The 19,925-nt window shown below is 51.3% G+C and overlaps 1 protein-coding gene across 3 annotated transcripts in view; it reads right to left on the reverse strand.

Moving 5' to 3' along the window:
• Positions 1-19,925, reverse strand: part of TDRD1 (tudor domain containing 1) — a 522,012-nt gene that overhangs the window by 295,956 nt on the left and 206,131 nt on the right. For all 3 annotated transcript variants that reach the window (XM_063962552.1, XM_063962550.1, XM_063962551.1), the window contains one exon: positions 2,260-2,367. In XM_063962552.1, the coding sequence (XP_063818622.1) occupies positions 2,260-2,367 (108 nt within the window). The remainder of the gene's footprint in view (positions 1-2,259; positions 2,368-19,925) is intronic.

Here is a 19,925-nt window from a genome sequence, read left to right on the forward strand (position 1 = left end):
CGTCAGAGAAATTGCTGTTCAGCACTTGAAGAGGGGAGAGAGGAGGAGGAGGTGAGGCAACAGCCCTGTGGCGGGTAGCCTGGACCAGGGGACGTGCCAAGGAGTGGGGGAGGAGTTACCAGGACACACTTACTTTCCCCTCTCTGGCCGACCCCAGGGAATGTGTGCCGCTTTTAGGAGAACCCCCATTACAGTCGTCTTCCTCTGTGGTCAAGTGGGAGTGCGAAAACAACATGGTCCCCACAACCAAGCCAGCCTCATCACTGTCCGGCGGTGAGAAGATGCAGCTGCAAGCAGAGTACCGCCTTACCTGTCCCCAAAGTTCCGGTAGCGGCTGGGTTCCAGTCTGCGTGTCAGGGAAGGCTGGGGGGTCGCCAGTGCTCCAGCCACTGCTCAGTGTAAAATTAAAAAATTAAAAGTAAAATAAAGAACTAGGAGAGGCTGCAGCTAGCAGACCTCCCCCCCCCCCAAAAAAAAGTGCTCATTCCTTGAGGCACAGAACTGAACCTGAATATCTGGATGAGGGGTAGGGTATAGAATAGATGGGGCCTGTGCTGAACTTTAACTATTTGGTGTCCAGACTGCCCTGCTCCACTCAATACTCAAGGTTACCCAGTGTCTCCCATGGATGATAGGAGAAAAGGAAAGGACTACTAAAATTATAAAGATAAAGGTAAACCAGAAGTTGATAAACGTCAAAATAGTACAACTCGTGTAATGGTGTGTACACACGGTGAGATATTTTCTTACGATTTTGACTATATAGTCAAAATCGTAAGAAAAGTTAGTGCAGATCGCAAGGTGAAAGTCACCTTGCGATCCTGATGCGATGCGCGGTCCCGCGCGGTCGGCATCGCAAGCCTAGATAGACTGTGCAGGCAAGTCAATTTTGACTATCTCATAGAAAAGATAGTCAAAATTGACACTTAGCCAAAATCGTACATAGTCAGTATTGCAAGCACACTCATTATGTGTTTGCGATACCGACCTAGCACCTATCGCACAGTGAGAATCTGGGTTAGCCCGAATCTCACCGTTTGTACACACCTTTACTCTTTGAACACATTTAATCAATCAATTCAACTTTATCATCATCATCATCATCAATAATTCACATACATTAATAGTCAACGAAATTTAACACATGTGCAATCAGAAAAGTCTTAAGAGCTTAAAAAGAAACAATCAGCATAAAAAGTGCTTCCACAGGATCATTAAAAAATGTTTAACACATTGTTATGGCTGTTGGAAAAAACTACATCTATTAGTACAACACAGAATCAATATATATTGTAATCTGGCAAGAGAATGGCCTTCTCCCCCTCATGTGCCTTTTCTTCTCTTACTTACACCATCTTATTTATTAACAGTTTCTTATATAGCGCAGCACAGAACAGAGCTGGGTAAAAACAGACAGACAGAGGTAGGAAGGCCCTGCTCGCAAGCTTACAATATATCTTATACTTAAATACTCCCTTTCATGGCACTTAACCCCTGGTTTTCTGTATATACTGTAGTGTACCTTGTACTTGTCCTATATTGTCTCAAACTGTTTTTTTTTCTTCTTGTTTTGCTAATTTATGTACTGTAATGGGCGCTGCAGAACCCTTATAGCATCATATGATCATTATAATATTGTTTTTTAGATGGCAGCATGGTAAACTTGTCATGGCTCAGATGTGACAAATTAACATACTTTGTACTTTAGTGAAAAGCCTTTTTTTCATATACCGTACCTCCTGCATACTAGACAGCTGCAAGCCAATCACTTTACCAGCTGCCCTGTCTACCCTTTCAAGTGACCTGCGTTCGGCTACTGTGCAGTTACTAAACCACACCAAAATCCCATACGTTAAAACACTTTCTACAATACAACAATACAAATCTACTAAGATTTCCCTACACAATTCTGAGCTGCAGCTCTTGAGAATAGCCTCATAACTAGAGTATACTAGTAAAGGGAACCTGCATAAGCCGGGTCACCTCAGTGTCTGCCCACTCCCCACCTCATAAAGCCCCCTCTCCTCCTGCAGCTCTGTCCCACTCCATCCCCCAGTCTGTCCTGCACCGCCCTCTGATTGGTCCTTAATGGCTCCACCAACATGAAGAAACTCCCAACCTATAATAATGGGCATATATAGCCTATACTACTCAGTGAATACAGAAATAAAGTCCTTTCAGCTGTAATGCATGGCGATATATAAATACAGGTCAGTGTCCATCTCATTAAAGTAACATGTCTGATTTGTGAGACAGCACCTGAATTTCCAACCCTTCAGTCAGCGCCGGCACCTGTAGATCACGCAGCGTAATCCTCCTATGTTCTTGGACATTCCTGAAATCAGACGCAGCAGCACATGGTGTGGGCTATGCAAAAGAAGATATAGTAACTGTTACCGTATAGCATGAGACGTAGGATAGGTCACAGAAAGCACTGCCTAATAGGCACTGACCGGAGCGTAGACATGGGAGCTACGAGACGATACAATAATGAGAGACCCAATAATCAATGATATTCAGAGGTGCTGCGTTAAATTAAATGTGTATACCTAAGTTCATAAAAATCATTTTAAAAGTGCTGCCAGTATTAGCACCACCGAGTAAGTAACACACTCTGCAACAAGACATAAATAACTATATAGTGTATAACATCTCCTATATAATTGCCCTGTGACTCTGTGCCTGGCTTTCTAACGCTGGGTGGAGTCACAGAGCCCACCACATGTGCAGCGTCCTTCCTCCTGCTGCCTGTCTCCGCCATCAGCACACCCCCACTCCCCGGCCGCGGCACTTGGGGCACAGCAACAACTGCCGCCTGTCTATCACCCCCTCCGCCATCAGCACGCTCCAACTACCCGGCAGCGGCGCCTGGGTGATGCACAACAACAACTGCTACCGCCGCCGCCATACACGAGGGACGTGTGGTGCAGGAGAAGGCTTTCATAGACCTCCCTGCTCCGCGTACACAGACCCGCCGCCTCCTCCACACACGTGACGCTGCCTCTTACCATCGCCAGAGCCAATGCCCTCACTGCACACCACAGGGCCTGCCCTGCCGCCCGAAAGCCCTGAGACGGGAACACAGACAGCTCGCGTCATACTGAGCGTGCAACGCTGGGGGCCAGGAGAGAGATCTGCCACCCCGGTTACCTAGGTATGTGGGGTCACGCTGTCAGCACTTCCACCACTGCCCACATCCACCAGGCCCCCCCATACTTTACCTGTAACCCCTCCCTGCCACCCCGCCTCTCCGCGTCCCCTCCCTGCCACCACGCGTCCCCTCCCTGCCGCCCCGCGTCCCCTCCCTGCCTCTCCGCGTCCCCTCCCTGCAGACCCGTGTCCCCTCCCTGCCGCCCGCCTCTCCGCGTCCCCTCCCTAACGCCCCGCATCTCTTTACCCCCCCCTGCCGCCCCGCCTTTCTGCGTCCCCCTTTCCCGCCCCCCCCCCCCCGCGCCTCCCCGCCCTGCCGGCCCGCTTCTCTGTGTCCCCTCCCTGCCGGCCACCTCTCTGTGTCCCCTCCCTGCCGGCCACCTCTCTGTGTCCCCACCCTGCCGCACCGCCTCTCCAAGTCCCCACCCTGTCGCACCGCCTCTCCAAGTCCCCACCCTGCCGCACCGCGTCTCCGTGTGTCCCCTCCCTGCCGCCCGCTTCTCCGTATCCCTCCCTACCGCCCGCCTCTCCGTAACCCCTCCCTACCGCCCCACCTCTCCCCGCCGCCCCGCCTCTCCGTATCCCCTCCCTGCCTGCTTTCCAGCGTCTCCGTATACCCTCCCTACCGCCCCTCCGCGTTCCCTCCCTGCTTCTCCTCCCTACCGCTCCGCGTCCCCACCTCTCCGCGTCCCCTCCATGCCTCTCCGCGTCCCCTCCCTGCCGCCCCGCATCTCCGCTTCCCCTCCCTGCCGCCCCGCCTCCCCTCCCAATCTCCTCTCTGCCGCCCGCGTCTATCCCCGTCCTGCCGCCCCACGTCTCTCTATCCCCTCCATGGTGCTCCGCGTCCCCTCCCTGCGTCACTCTATCCCCCCCTGCCGCCCCGCCTCTCCGCGTCCCCCCCTGGCCCCCCGCCTCTCTCCATGTCCCACCCCTGCCGTCCCGCGTCTCCGCATCCCCTCCCTGCCGCTACGCCTCTCCGTGTCCCCACCCTGCCGCACCGCGTCCCGCCCCCTGCCGCCCGCCTCTCCGTATCCCCTCCCTACCGTCCGCCACTCCGTGTCCCCACCCTGCCGCACCGCGTCTCCCCCCCTCTGCCGCCCACCTCTCCGTATCCCCTCCCTACCGCCCGGCATCTCCGTATCCCCTCCCTGCCTGCTATCCCGCGTCTCCGTATCCCCTCCCTACCGCCCGCCTCTCCGTATCCCCTCGCTAATGCCCCGCCTCTCCGCGTTCCCTCCCTGCCGCCCCGAATCTCCTCCCTGCCGTTCCGCGTCCCCTCCCTGCCACCCCTCCTCTGCGTCCCCTCCCTGCAGCCCCGCGTCCCTTCTCTGCTGCCCCACCTCTCCACGTCCCATCCCTGCCTCTCCGCGTCCCCTCCCTGCACCTCCGCCTCCCCTCTGCCGCCCCGCCTCTATCCCCGTCCTGCCGCCCCACGTCTCTCTATCCCCTCCATGGTGCCCCGCCTCTCCGCGTCCCCTCCCTGCCGCCCCGCGTCTCTCTATCCCCCCTCCTGTAGCCCCGCCTCTCCGCGTCCCCTCCCTGCCGCCCCGCGTCTCTCTATCCCCCCTCCTGCAGCCCCGCCTCTCCGCGTCCCCTCCCTGCCGCCCCGCGTCTCTCTATCCCCCCTCCTGCAGCCCCGCCTCTCCGCGTCCCCTCCCTGCCGCCCCGCGTCTCTCTATCCCCCCTCCTGCAGCCCCGCCTCTCCGCGTCCCCTCCCTGCCGCCCCACGTCTCTCTATCCCCCCTCCTGCAGCCCCGCCTCTCCGCGTCTCCTCCCTGCCGCCCCGCGTCTCTCTATCCCCCCTCCTGCAGCCCCACCTCTCCGCGTCCCCCCCTGCCACCCCGCCTCTCTCCATGTCCCCCCCGCCTCCCCGCCCTGCCTCTCCTCCCTGCCGCTACGCGTCCCCACCCTGCCGCACCGCATCTCCGTATCCCCACCCTGCCGCCCGCCTCTCCGTAGCCCCTCCCTACCACCCCGCCTCTCCGTATCCCCTCCCTACCGCCCCGCCTCTCCGTATCCCCTCCCTGCCTGCTTTAACGCGTCTCTGTATCCCCTCCCTACCACCCTGCGTCGGTGTGTCCCCTTCCTACCACCCTGCCAACCCTGCTCTCTCCATGTCCCCCCCGCCTCCCCGCCCTGCCTCTCCTCCCTGCCGCTACGCGTCCCCACCCTGCCGCACCGCATCTCCGTAGCCCCTCCCTACCACCCCGCCTCTCCGTAGCCCCTCCCTACCACCCCGCCTCTCCGTATCCCCTCCCTACCGCCCCGTCTCTCCGTATCCCCTCCCTGCCTGCTTTAACGCGTCTCTATATCCCCTCCCTACCACCCTGCGTCGGTGTGTCCCCTTCCTACCACCCTGCCAGCCTGTATCCCCTCCCTGCCGCCCCGCGTCTCTGTATCCCCTCCCTATCGCCCCGCCTCTCTGTATCCCCGCCCTGCATCTCTGTATCCCCTCCCTAACCCCTCGCTTTTCTGTATCCCCTCCCTATCGTCCCGCCTCTCTGTATCCCCTCCCTGCATCTCTGTATCCCCTCCCTACCGCCCTGCATCTCTGTATCTCCTCCCTAACGCCCCGCCTCTCTGTATCCCCTCCCTACCGCCCTGCGTCTCTGTATCCCCTCCCTAACGCCCCGCCTCTCTGTATCCCCTCCCTAACGCCCCGCCTCTCTGTATCCCCTCCCTACCGCCCTGCGTCTCTGTGTCCCCTCCCTACCACCCTGCGTCTGTGTCTCCCCGCCCTGCCTCTGTTGGTCCCCGCCCTGCATCTCCATGTCCCCTTCCTACCGCCCTGCGCCCCTTCCTACCGCCCACACCCCCCCCCCTCCCACCACCCGCAGCATCTACAGACTCCCTGCCTCATCCACGGTCCCCCCCGCACCCGCTACATTCTGCACATTGTGCTTTGCAGGCGCTGGTCACACCGTCGCAAGGGGCTACGCCCCCTTCACCATCGGACGCCCTTTCCTCCTCCAATATTTAACCACTACCAAAACTAACAACGCAGGTAATACTCCATATAATACAAATATTGAACCCCAGAAAGGTGCCCCCCTTCCGACGGTGTGAAGAGCGCCCGTAGGGTGCGATGAAGCACCTAGTTAATAATATCGCTGTTCCAGATTAGCATGTGAGCCTACTCCGTTTAGCTACATTTTGCACAAAATCTACTATTCAGTATATTCTGCCAGTTATTTATATATTATTTATTGCAGAGTGCAGGAACCGCTTATGTTTTTACATACTATGACCTACTACAAGTACATGAAAAGCAGTGATGCCACCTGAGATCGCAGCCAGGAGGGTTGGACATTCCTTGTGCCTTATCCACACAAGAACTGGAATACCCGAAAAGGAGATTTATGGTAAGAAATTACCGTTGTTAAATCTCTTTCTGCGAGGTACATTGTGTTCCACAGGGAATAAAATCGGGGTGTAGAGTAGGATATTGATCCGAGGCACCAACAGGCTTAAGCTTTACTGTTCCCAAGATGTTCAGCGCCGCCTCCTCTATAACCCCGCTTCCGTGCACAGGAGCTCAGTTTTGTTATCCAGTCCAATGCAGTAGCAGGCAAAAGAGACGACAACCGTTAATAGCCACATACACCACATTCTCATGACAGGAGAAGGTATCAGCGGCTAATGCCATACAAACACAAAGAAGCTAAGTGCGTCAGGGTGGGCGCCCTGTGGAACCCAGTGTACCTCGCAGAAAGATTTAACAACGGTAAGTTCTTACCATAAATCTCCTTTTCTGCAGCGGGGTACACTGGGTTCCACAGGGAAGAACATCGGGGAAGTCCTAAAGCAGTTCCTCATGGGAGGGGACGCACTGTAGCGGGCACAAGTACTCGGCGTCCAAAGAAGGCATCCTGGGAGGCAGAAGTATCGACAGCATAGAACCTTATGAACGTGTTCACTGAGGACCACGTAGCCGCCTTGCATAATTGTTCAAGGGTCGCACCACGGCGGGCCGCCCAAGAAGGTCCAACAGACCGAGTAGAACGGGCTTTGATGGTAGCAGGAGCTGGAAGGCCAGCCTGTACGTAAACATGTGCAATCACCATTCTAATCCATCTGGACAGGGTCTGCTTATTCGCAGGCCAGCCACATTTGTGAAAACCAAAAAGGACAAAGAGAACAGACTTTCGAATGGAAGCTGTCCTCTTCACATAGAGAGACCCGCAGCCTGTCAGGTTTAGGAGAAGCCCGGCGGCCATCTTGGAAGGAGCCCAGTGCTTATTACGAGAAGCAGCCTGCTCCTGAGTGTCACAATTAATCAGGTACCAATCCTGCAGCACTCAATCTTCCTCCTTGCTGCCTCTCACCATTGCTGCCCTTCCACAAAGCAGATTACAGCCGGGTCCCACGCTATATAGCTAACTGGAGGGAGCATCCCACTGTTCTCCCCCTCTAACGCTGGCCCAGAGTTTGAGAGCTCGGCAACACGTTAGCACTCAGTGAGATCAGATATATCCGTTCGCTTACTCGTCCTGTTTATTTTATCACCCTCCTGCATAGATATTCCGCTGGGACTTCCTTACCCAATCACCTGAGCACAGTAAGAATGTAATATCTGTGTCGCATCCGTGCCTCACCCACTGCTACTATGACATATGACAGATTACACTCCACGTGGAACCCTCCCTGATTGATATATCGTACCTCTTTTACCATATTCAGCAGCCACTTCGCCTTTAACAAACGGCTTCACTATGCTTTCCAAACGCAATAAAGTTGAGAAAGCAGTTTCACAAGTGGCGATTTTCAGACCGTCTCCTCTCACCACTAAGTGCAAAGAAGAGAAAAAAAGGGTTTCTAAAGATCCCAGTCCTACATCCTCACCAACTGTGAAAACGCCCTCCTCAGCCGTGGCCGGCAGGCCTGCTAGCTCCCTTGAGGACAATGATTCACTTACAGTAGGCGCGATGAAGTATCTACTGACGCAGTTCAAGGATGAAGCGGCGGCAGAATTTAGGGCCGCCATGAAAGACTGCCAGAAGGCCGCACTGATAATTTGGAAACAAAAATGGGTGAGGTGGTGGCATCCCATAACGACCTGATCTCCTCACATGAGTTGCTACAAACTGAGGTCTCAGCTCTTAAGGATAAGAGCTCCGATTTGGAAGACAGGTCGAGAGTTAACAATTTGAAATTACGGGGAGTTCCGGAAAATATGTCCAACAGCGCTCTGAATGACTACGCGATAGAACTTTTTGGCAAGCTTCTTCCTTCTTATAAAGCTACGGACTTCCTAATTGATCGCATACATAGGCTTCCCAAAGCCAGAAACGCCACTGACGGAGCTCCCCGAGATGTACTTATGAGACTGCGCTACTTCCACGTAAAAGAAGCAATCTTAAAAGCTACTAGACCCTCGGAGAAGTCCGCAGAGACCCTCGGCCCGCTTCAGTTATTTGGAGACCTATCTCGAGACACTTTGGCCAAAAGGCGATCCTTATACCCCATCACCTCAATTTTGCGCAGAGAGAACATTCTATATAGATGGGGATTTCCTACAAAACTGCTGATTGCTCGTGAGGGTTCCACCGCAGTAATTACGAATGTCGAGGAAGGTAAAAAGATCCTCACGAAATGGAACTTTGCAAGCTCCCCCCCACATACTTCTCCTGACCTTGGCATTCAGCGGGACTGGGCCTAGTCGGTAGCAGATACCCATGTATAATATGTATACCATGTTTGCACGGTTCTCTTATATGTTTACTTAAGTCATATCTCTTTAGCAGTTCTATAGAGTTTTGTTTACTCCAAGACCTCCACATGTTTTGTACTCATGCTTTAGCTTAGCTCGGGAGGTTTCGAAGTCGTTAATGTGCGTCTTTGCTGCTTCTCCCGCCTACTCCGGCTGTTATCAGCTATACGTTTAAATAATATTCCAGATAACTCACTGAGCATTCCTCAGCTCAGGAAGAGTACAGCTTGGAGTGGCAGGTTTAGAGCACCGAAGAACTGCTTTTTAGTTTACTTTAATTAGGGTGCTGGCAGTTCGGCCACTACCCCCCTTAGTTCAGCTTAGAGTAGCCATGGATAGGCGTCCAAATGTGCCACCAAGAGGGGCGAATTCTATTTCTCCTTTGTTCGGTCTTTTTTTCCCTATTTTCCTCTGTCCTCCCTCTTTTTTTAGGTAGTTCACCTTAGTACCCAGAACACAATGCTACGTACACACTATTTAAGTTGGTTACATACATTTTGCTCGACTCTACATCACATTAATATGGTTAACATTGTATCTATTAACGCAAAGGGACTTAACTCCCCACATAAAAGAAGGTTGGCGCTTAATTATTTCCACAAACTTAAAGCGCAAATTGTTGCTGTCCAGGAGACGCACTTTATTAAATCTGCCCCTCCGCAGTTTTCTAATGCGAGATTCCCACACTGCTACTTAGCAATCGGTCCAGCGAAGAAGCTGGGGTTGCAATTTTGATTTCTCAACACTGTACGTTCTCTTTCACATCACAATATAGCGATACTGATGGGAGATTTTTGATTGTATTGGGTAAACTAGAAAATAAAGAGGTGACCTTAGTGCCCTGTTACGCTCCCAATACCAAACAACTAGCGTTTTGCAGGAAACTTTGCGCCAAGTTGCAACAAAATAACCAAAGGTGCTTTACTTTTGCTTGGTGATTTTAACTTAACTATGGACCCTGCGGTTGACAATTCGCGTAAGCAGACTCCGCTCTCCAGTCAGCTCCATAGGAATGCAAAGGGGTTTCGCCAGCTACTGGCGGAATACGATTTACTGGATGTCTGGCGTATCAAACACCTGATGGATAGGGACTACACTTATTACTCTCATGTGCTTTCCTCCTACTGGAGAATAGATTTGATTTAATGCGGACAAATGGACTTCACAGTCCATCAACAAAATTTCTATCCTCCCCATGTCGTGCTCCGACGATTCTCCATTGTTTATTAAGTGGGATATAGCAAACAGATTAGTCTCCCCCGACCCTGGCGTTTGGGTAAACAGAGTCTCCTATATCCAGAAACCAAACAGGCTATCCAATACTCTATTAATCACTACCTCTCTGAGAATTCTCCCCAGGAAACGTCGGTGTTTAATTTTTGGTGTGCCCTCAAAGCGATATTACGAGGAACGGCAATCTAAATAGCGGCAAAGCTTAAAAGGGAAAATCGGAAAAAAGTTGAGAACTTAAAATTGCCTCTTTGGAGATCTCTCACAAGAGTAACCCACACAATAAAACTCTACTGAAAGCACTACACGAGGCTAGAGATTAAGTGAATACTTTTTATTTAGCGGAGGTCCACCGCAACATACATATATTAAATCAAACATTTTATGTACATGGAAACCGAGCCAGCAAGTTACTGACAAGAAAGTTAAGGGGTAGGAAAGCTAAAGGTAAGATACATACTATTCATTCAGATAGAGGAATGAGAGGCCATGATCCTGACGAGATAGCGAAAGTCTTTGCAACTTATTATTCTAAGCTTTATAACTTAAAAGATGAAAGCTCCACCTTTAAACCTACAAAAGATGATATTCAGAATTTTTTGAGTAGTTTAGTACTCCTTTCGCTGTCTCCGGAGTCGTGCAAGTCCATTAGTTTCCCCTGGACCTTAGACGAGATCGAGAAAGCAATAGATTCCCTACCAGCAGACAAGGCACCGGGACCAGATGGATACCCCTCTGGTTTTTACAAATCCTTTAAGGAGAGTCTGGCCCCGGTGCTATTATCAGTATTCAATGAAGCCTCAGATGTTGGTCGCTTTCCCAAAGAAATGCTGGAAGCCCAAATCATAGCCATCCCCAAACCGGGGAAGCCTCCTACCTCGGTTCAAAATTTTAGACCAATTGCTCTATTGAATTCAGATCTCAAAATGCTACACCTGTGGAGCACCCGCGTCATGGTGTGTACTCACAGGAAGCGGGGGAAGAATCTTGATTCTGGGAACAGGCTGACTGGTGCAGCTTTTTCCCTCTACCCTTGTCTCTGTACAGAAAGGAAGCGCCATTTGACCCGCTTGCTTTTCTGAAGCCGAAAGGACTGTACCTTTGTCTGTGAGGAAACCTGAGGTAAAATTATTTCTTCCCAGCAGTTGCTGTGGATACGAGGTCCCAGAGACCATCCCCAAATAATTCCTCACCCTTATAAGGCTCTCTATGCGCTTTTTAAGTCAGCATCACCTGTCCAGTGACAGGTCTCTAATACCCTCCTGACAGAATGGACATTACATTTATTTTGGATGCCAGCCGGCAAAATATCCCTCTGTGCATCCCCCATATAGAAGACGACGTCTTTAATATGTTTTTATGTTTGCCAACTAGTATCCCTGTTTGACAGGGTCACCGACCACGCTGCAGCAGCACTATCTGCAGGTCTCAGTCTAGTACCTGAGTGTGTAAATACAGACTTCAGGATAGCCTCCTGTTTTTTATCAACAGGTACCTATTAAAGTGGCCGTATCCTAAGACGGCAGTGCCACCTTTTTTGACAAACGTGTGAGCGCCTTATCCACCCTAGGGGATATCTCCCAGCGTAACTTATCCTCCTGGCGGGAAAGGGTACGCCATCAGTAACTTTTTATAAATTACCAGTTTCTTAACGGGGGAACCCACGCTTTTCACACACTTCATTTATTCATCTGATGGGGGAACAAAACACTGCCTGTTTTTTCTCCCCAAACCTAAAAACCCATTTATAGAGGTGCTTGGGTTAAAGTCAGAAATGTATAACACATTTTTTATTGCCGGGATCAAGTCACGGATGTTCCTAGTGGATTGTGTATATGTCTCCACCTTGTCGACACTGGAGTCAGACTCCGTGTCGACATCTGTGTCTGCCATCTGAGAGAGCGGGCGTTTTTGAGCCCCTGATGGCCTTTGAGACGCCTGGGCAGGCGCGGGCTGCGAAGCCGGCTGTCCCACAGCTGTTACGTCATCCACTCTTTTATGTAAGGAGTTGACACTGTCGGTTAATACCTTTTACCTATCTATCCACTCTGGTGTCGGCCCCACAGGGGGCGACATCACATATATCGGCCTCTGTTCCGTCACCATATAAGCCTCCTCATTCAACATGTCGACACAGCCGTACCGACACACCGCAGACACACAGGGAATGCTCTAAACGAGGACAGGACCCACAAAAGCCCTTGGGGGGGACAGAGTGAGAGTATGCCAGCACACACCAGAGCGCTATATAATGCAGGGACTAACTGAGTTATGTCCCCTATAGCTTCTGTTTTTATATATAATGTATACTGCGCCTAAATTTAGTGCCCCCCCTCTCTTTATTAACCCTTTGTAGACTGCAGGGGAGAGCTAGGGAGCTTCCTTCCAGCGGAGCTGTGAGGGAAAATGGCGCCAGTGTGCTGAGGAGATAGGCTCCGCCCCTTTTTCGCTGCCTATTTTCCCGTTTTTTATGGAATTCTGGCAGGGGTATTTACCTCATATATAGCCCCGGGGCCATATATTGAGGTATTTTAGCCAGCCAAGGTGTTTTTATTGCTGCCTCAGGGCGCCCCCCCCAGCGCCCTGCACCCTCAGTGACCGAAGTGTGTGAGAGGAGCAATGGCGCACAGCTGCAGTGCTGTGCGCTACCTTGGTGAAGACAGAGTCTTCATGCCGCCGATTTTCCGGACCATCTTCTTGCTTCTGGCTCTGTAAGGGGGACGGCGGCGCGGCTCCGGGACCGAACATCAAGGCTGGGCCTGCGGTCGATCCCTCTGGAGCTAATGGTGTCCAGTAGCCTAAGAAGCCCAATCCGGCTGCAAGCAGGCGAGTTCGCTTCTTCTCCCCTTAGTCCCTCGCTGCAGTGAGCCTGTTGCCAGCAGGTCTCACTGAAAATAAAAAAATCTAAGACTATTACTTTCTAAGAGCTCAGGAGAGCCCCTAGTGTGCATCCAACCTCGGCCGGGCACGAAATCTAACTGAGGCTTGGAGGAGGGTCATAGTGGGAGGAGCCAGTGCACACCAGGTAGTCTAAGATCTTTCTAGAGTGCCCAGCCTCCTTCGGAGCCCGCTATTCCCCATGGTCCTTACGGAGTCCCCAGCATCCACTAGGACGTTAGAGAAATATACGCTAAACTGGTCACCAATCGCATTAGCCCTCTCCTTCCTTCCCTTATTAACCCTGATTAGGTTGGCTTCATGCCAAATCTGCAGGCTCCGGATAACACGCGAAGGGTGATCGACATAATCGAATACTGCACAGCTAAAACAGAATCTCTTCTGGTTCTATCCCTAGACGCCGAGAAGGCATTCGATAGATTACACTGGGACTTTATGAGGTTGACGTTAGGAAAGTTCTGCTCTTCCGGACGGATCCTGGACTCCATTCTAGCACTTTATTCTACACCCTCGGCGAGGGTCTATGTAAACGGATGCATTTCCCCGAGTTTTAATATTACTAATGGCACACGCCAGGGGTGCCAATTATCTCCTATTATTTTTGTCTTGGCAGTGGAACCCCTGGCTGCAATGATCAGATCTCAAGATATGATTAAGGGGCCAGCCATCGGGGGCGTATCACACAAAGTAAGTCTGTTTGCAGACGATGTATTATTATGTTTAAGGGAGCCCGAGGAATCTCTTCTAGCCCTACATAGGGTCCTTCACCACTACTCAAACGTCTCTTATTATAAACTTAACACTACTAAAACTAATATTTCCTTTGGAGCAATTTCTAGAATGAAAGATTTATATAAATACGCCTGGAAGAGCCACTCATTGAAATAATAAGAATTTACTTACCGATAATTCTATTTCTCGTAGTCCGTAGTGGATGCTGGGGACTCCGTCAGGACCATGGGGAATAGCGGCTCCGCAGGAGACAGGGCACAAAAGTAAAAGCTTTAGGATCAGGTGGTGTGCACTGGCTCCTCCCCCTATGACCCTCCTCCAAGCCTCAGTTAGGATACTGTGCCCGGACGAGCGTACACAATAAGGAAGGATTTTGAATCCCGGGTAAGACTCATACCAGCCACACCAATCACACTGTACAACCTGTGATCTGAACCCAGTTAACAGCATGATAACAGCGGAGCCTCTGAAAAGATGGCTCACAACAATAATAACCCGATTTTTGTAACAATAACTATGTACAAGTATTGCAGACAATCCGCACTTGGGATGGGCGCCCAGCATCCACTACGGACTACGAGAAATAGAATTATCGGTAAGTAAATTCTTATTTTCTCTGACGTCCTAAGTGGATGCTGGGGACTCCGTCAGGACCATGGGGATTATACCAAAGCTCCCAAACGGGCGGGAGAGTGCGGATGACTCTGCAGCACCGAGTGAGAGAACTCCAGGTCCTCCTCAGCCAGGGTGTGCCCCTGACCAAGTAGCAGCTCGGCAAAGTTGTAAAGCCGAGACCCCTCGGGCAGCCGCCCAAGATGAGCCCACCTTCCTTGTGGAATGGGCATTCACATATTTTGGCTGTGGCAGGCCTGCCACAGAATGTGCAAGCTGAATTGTACTACACATCCAACTAGCAATCGTCTGCTTAGAAGCAAGAGCACCCAGTTTGTTGGGTGCATACAGGATAACAGCAAGTCAGTTTTCCTGACTCCAGCCGTCCTGGAAACCTATATTTTCAGGGCCCTGACAACATCTAGCAACTTGGAGTCCTCCAAGTCCCTAGTAGCCGCAGGTACCACAATAAGCTGGTTCAGGTGAAACGCTGACACCACCTTAGGGAGAAACTGGGGACGAGTCCGCAGCTCTGCCCTGTCCGAATGGACAATCAGATATGGGCTTTTGTGAGACAAAGCCGCCAATTCTGACACTCGCCTGGCCGAGGCCAGGGCCAACATCATGGTCACTTTCCATGTGAGATATTTCAAATCCACAGATTTGAGCAGTTTAAACCAATGTGATTTGAGGAATCCCAGAACTACGTTGAGATCCCACAGTGCCACTGGAGGCACAAAAGGGGGTTGTATATGCAGTACTCCCTTGACAAACTTCTGGACTTCAGGAACTGAAGCCAATTCTTTCTGGAAGAAAATCGACAGGGCCGAAATTTGAACCTTAATGGACCCCAATTTGAGGCCCATAGACACTCCTATTTGCAGGAAATGCAGGAATCGACCGAGTTGAAATTTCTTCGTGGGGCCTTCCTGGCCTCACACCACGCAACATATTTTCGCCACATGTGGTGATAATGTTGTGCGGTCACCTCCTTCCTGGCTTTGACCAGGGTAGGAATGACCTCTTCCGGAATGCCTTTTTCCCTTAGGATCCGGCGTTCAACCGCCATGCCGTCAAACGCAGCCGCGGTAAGTCTTGGAACAGACATGGTACTTGCTGAAGCAAGTCCCTTCTTAGCGGCAGAGGCCATGAGTCCTCTGTGAGCATCTCTTGAAGTTCCGGGTACCAAGTCCTTCTTGGCCAATCCGGAGCCACGAGTATAGTTCTTACTCCTCTACGTCTTATAATTCTCAGTACCTTAGGTATGAGAATCAGAGGAGGGAACACATACACCGACTGGTACACCCACGGTGTTACCAGAAAGTCCACAGCTATTGCCTGAGGGTCTCTTGACCTGGCGCAATACCTGTCCAGTTTTTTGTTCAGGCGGGACGCCATCATGTCCACCGTTGGTCTTTCCCAACGGTTCACAATCATGTGGAAGACTTCCCGATGAAGTCCCCACTCTCCCGGGTGGAGGTCGTGCTGAGGAAGTCTGCTTCCCAGTTGTCCACTCCCGGAATGAACACTGCTGACAGTGCTATCACATGATTTTCCGCCCAGCGAAGAATCCTTGCAGTTTCTGCCATTGCCCTCCTGCTTCTTGTGCCGCCCTGTCTGTTTACGTGGGCGACTGCCGTGATGTTGTCCCACTGGATCAATACCGGCTGACCTTGAAGCAGAGGTCTTGCCAAGCTTAGAGCATTGTAAATTGCTCTTAGCTCCAGTATATTTATGTGGAGAGAAGTCTCCAGACTTGATCACACTCCCTGGAAATTTTTTCCTTGTGTGACTGCTCCCCAGCCTTTCAGGCTGGCATCCGTGGTCACCAGGACCCAGTCCTGAATGCCGAATCTGTGGCCCTTTAGTAGATGAGCACTCCGCAGCCACCACAGAAGAGACACCCTTGTCCTTGGAGACAGGGTTATCCGCTGATGCATCTGAAGATGCGATCCGGACCATTTTTCCAGCAGATCCCACTGAAAAGTTCTTGCGTGAAATCTGCCGAATGGAATCGCTTCGTAAGAAGCCACCATTTTTCCCAGGACCCTTGTGCAATGATGCACTGACACTTTTCCTGGTTTTAGGAGGTTCCTGACTAGCTCGGATAACTCCCTGGCTTTCTCCTCCGGGAGAAACACCTTTTTCTGGACTGTGTCCAGAATCATCCCTAGGAACAGCAGACGTGTCGTCGGAGACAGCTGCGATTTTGGAATATTTAGAATCCACCCGTGTTGTCGTAGAACTACTTGAGATAGTGCTACTCCGACCTCCAACTGTTCTCTGGACCTTGCCCTTATCAGGAGATCGTCCAAGTAAGGGATAATTAAGACGCCTTTTCGTTGAAGAAGAATCATCATTTCGGCCATTACCTTGGTAAAGACCCGGGGTGCCGTGGACAATCCAAACGGCAGCGTCTGAAACTGATAGTGACAGTTTTGTACCACGAACCTGAGGTACCCTTGGTGAGAAGGGCAAATTGGGACATGGAGGTAAGCATCCTTGATGTCCAGGGACACCATATAGTCCCCTTCTTCCTGGTTCGCTATCACTGCTCTGAGTGACTCCATCTTGATTTGAACCTTTGTATGTAAGTGTTCAAATATTTCAGATTTAGAATAGGTCTCACCGAGCCGTCTGGCTTCAGTACCACAATATAGTGTGGAATAATACCCCTTTCCTTGTTGTAGGAGGGGTACTTTGATTATCACCTGCTGGGAATACAGCTTGTGAATTGTTTCCAATACTGCCTCCCTGTCGGAGGGAGACGTTGGTAAAGCAGACTTCAGGAACCTGCGAGGGGGAGACGTCTCGAATTTCCAATCTGTACCCCTGGGATACTACTTGTAGGATCCAGGGGTCCACTTGCGAGTGAGCCCACTGCGCGCTGAAACTCTTGAGACGACCCCCCACCGCACCTGAGTCCGCTTGTACGACCCAGCGTCAGCTGAGGACTTGGCAAAAGCGGTGGAAGGCTTCTGTTCCTGGGAATGGGCTGCCTGCTGCAGTCTTCTTCCCTTTCCTCTATCCCTGGGCAGATATGACTGGCCTTTTGCCTGCTTGCCCTTATGGGGACGAAAGGACTGAGGCTGAAAAGACGGTGTCTTTTTCTGCTGAGATGTGACTTGGGGTAAAAAAGGTGGATTTTCCAGCTGTTGCCGTGGCCACCAGGTCCGATGGACCGACCCCAAATAACTCCTCCCCTTTATACGGCAATACTTCCATGTGCCGTTTGGAATCTGCATCACCTGACCACTGTCGTGTCCATAAACATCTTCTGGCAGATATGGACATCGCACTTACTCTTGATGCCAGAGTGCAATAGAAATGCATCCTTTAAATGCTCTATAGTCAATAAAATACTGTCCCTGTCAAGGGTATCAATATTTTCAGTCAGGGAATCCGACCAAGCCACCCCAGCGCTGCACATCCAGGCTGAGGCGATCGCTGGTCGCAGTATAACACCAGTATGTGTGTATATACTTTTTAGGATATTTTCCAGCCTCCTATCAGCTGGCTCCTTGAGGGCGGCCGTATCTGGAGACGGTAACGCCACTTGTTTTGATAAGCGTGAGCGCCTTATCCACCCTAAGGGGTGTTTCCCAACGCGCCCTAACTTCTGGCGGGAAAGGGTATAACGCCAATAATTTTCTATCGGGGGAAACCCACGCATCATCACACACTTCATTTAATTTATCTGATTCAGGAAAAACTACAGGTAGTTTTTTCACACCCCACATAATACCCTCTTTTGTGGTACTTGTAGTATCAGAAATATGTAACACCTCCTTCATTGCCCTTAACATGTAACGTGTGGCCCAAATGGAAAATACGTTTGTTTCTTCACCGTCGACACTGGAGTCAGTGTCCGTGTCTGTGTCGACCGACTGAGGTAAATGGGCGTTTTAAAGCCCCTGACGGTGTTTGAGACGCCTGGACAGGTAGTAATTGGTTTGCCGGCCGTCTCATGTCGTCAACCGACCTTGCAGCGTGTTGACATTATCACGTAATTCCCTAAATAAGCCATCCATTCCGGTGTCGACTCCCTAGAGAGTGACATCACCATTACAGGCAATTGCTCCGCCTCCTCACCAACATCGTCCTCATACATGTCGACACACACGTACCGACACACAGCACACACACAGGGAATGCTCTGATAGAGGACAGGACCCCACTAGCCCTTTGGGGAGACAGAGGGAGAGTTTGCCAGCACACACCAAAACGCTATATTATACAGGGACAACCTTATATAAGTGTTTTCCCTTATAGCATCTTAATATATAATAATATCGCCAAATAAGTGCACCCCCTCTCTGTTTTAACCCTGTTTCTGTAGTGCAGTGCAGGGGAGAGCCTGGGAGCCTTCCTAGCAGCGGAGCTGTGTAGGAAAATGGCGCTGTGTGCTGAGGAGAATAGGCCCCGCCCCCTTTTCGGCGAGCTTCTTCTCCCGTTTTTCTGATAACCGGGCAGGGGTTAAATACATCCATATAGCCCCAGGGGCTATATGTGATGTATTTTTAGCCAGCATAGGTACTTTCATTGCTGCCCAGGGCGCCCCCCCAAGCGCCCTGCACCCTCAGTGACCGTTGGTGTGAAGTGTGCTGAGAGCAATGGCGCACAGCTGCAGTGCTGTGCGCTACCTCATGAAGACTGAGAAGTCTTCAGCCGCCGATTTCTGGACCTCTTCTCTCTTCAGCATCTGCAAGGGGGTCGGCGGCGCGGCTCCGGTGACCCATCCAGGCTGTACCTGTGATCGTCCCTCTGGAGCTAGTGTCCAGTAGCCTAAGAAGCCAATCCATCCTGCACGCAGGTGAGTTCACTTCTTCTCCCCTAAGTCCCTCGTTGCAGTGAGCCTGTTGCCAGCAGGACTCACTGAAAATAAAAAACCTAACAAAACTTTTACTCTAAGCAGCTCTTTAGGAGAGCCACCTAGATTGCACCCTTCTCGGCCGGGCACAAAAACCTAACTGAGGCTTGGAGGAGGGTCATAGGGGGAGGAGCCAGTGCACACCACCTGATCCTAAAGCTTTTACTTTTGTGCCCTGTCTCCTGCGGAGCCGCTATTCCCCATGGTCCTGACGGAGTCCCCAGCATCCACTTAGGACGTCAGAGAAAATAAGAATTTACTCACCGGTAATTCTATTTCTCGTAGTCCGTAGTGGATGCTGGGAACTCCGTAAGGACCATGGGGAATAGCGGGCTCCGAAGGAGGCTGGGCACTCTAGAAAGATTTATGACTACCTGGTGTGCACTGGCTCCTCCCACCATGACCCTCCTCCAAGCCTCAGTTAGGACACTGTGCCCGGACGAGCAGACATAATAAGGAAGGATTTAGAATCCCGGGTAAGACTCTTACCAGCCACACCAATCACACCGTACAACTCGTGATACTATATCCAGTTTGACAGTATGAAAACAACTGAGCCTCTCAACAGATGGCTCAACAATAACCCTTTAGTTAACAATAACTATTTACAAGTATTGCAGACAATCCGCACTTGGGATGGGCGCCCAGCATCCACTACGGACTACGAGAAATAGAATTACCGGTGAGTAAATTCTTATTTTCTCTAACGTCCTAGTGGATGCT

The sequence above is a fragment of the Pseudophryne corroboree genome, chromosome 3 (genome assembly GCF_028390025.1).
Source record: "Pseudophryne corroboree isolate aPseCor3 chromosome 3, aPseCor3.hap2, whole genome shotgun sequence".
Taxonomy (NCBI): domain Eukaryota; kingdom Metazoa; phylum Chordata; class Amphibia; order Anura; family Myobatrachidae; genus Pseudophryne; species Pseudophryne corroboree.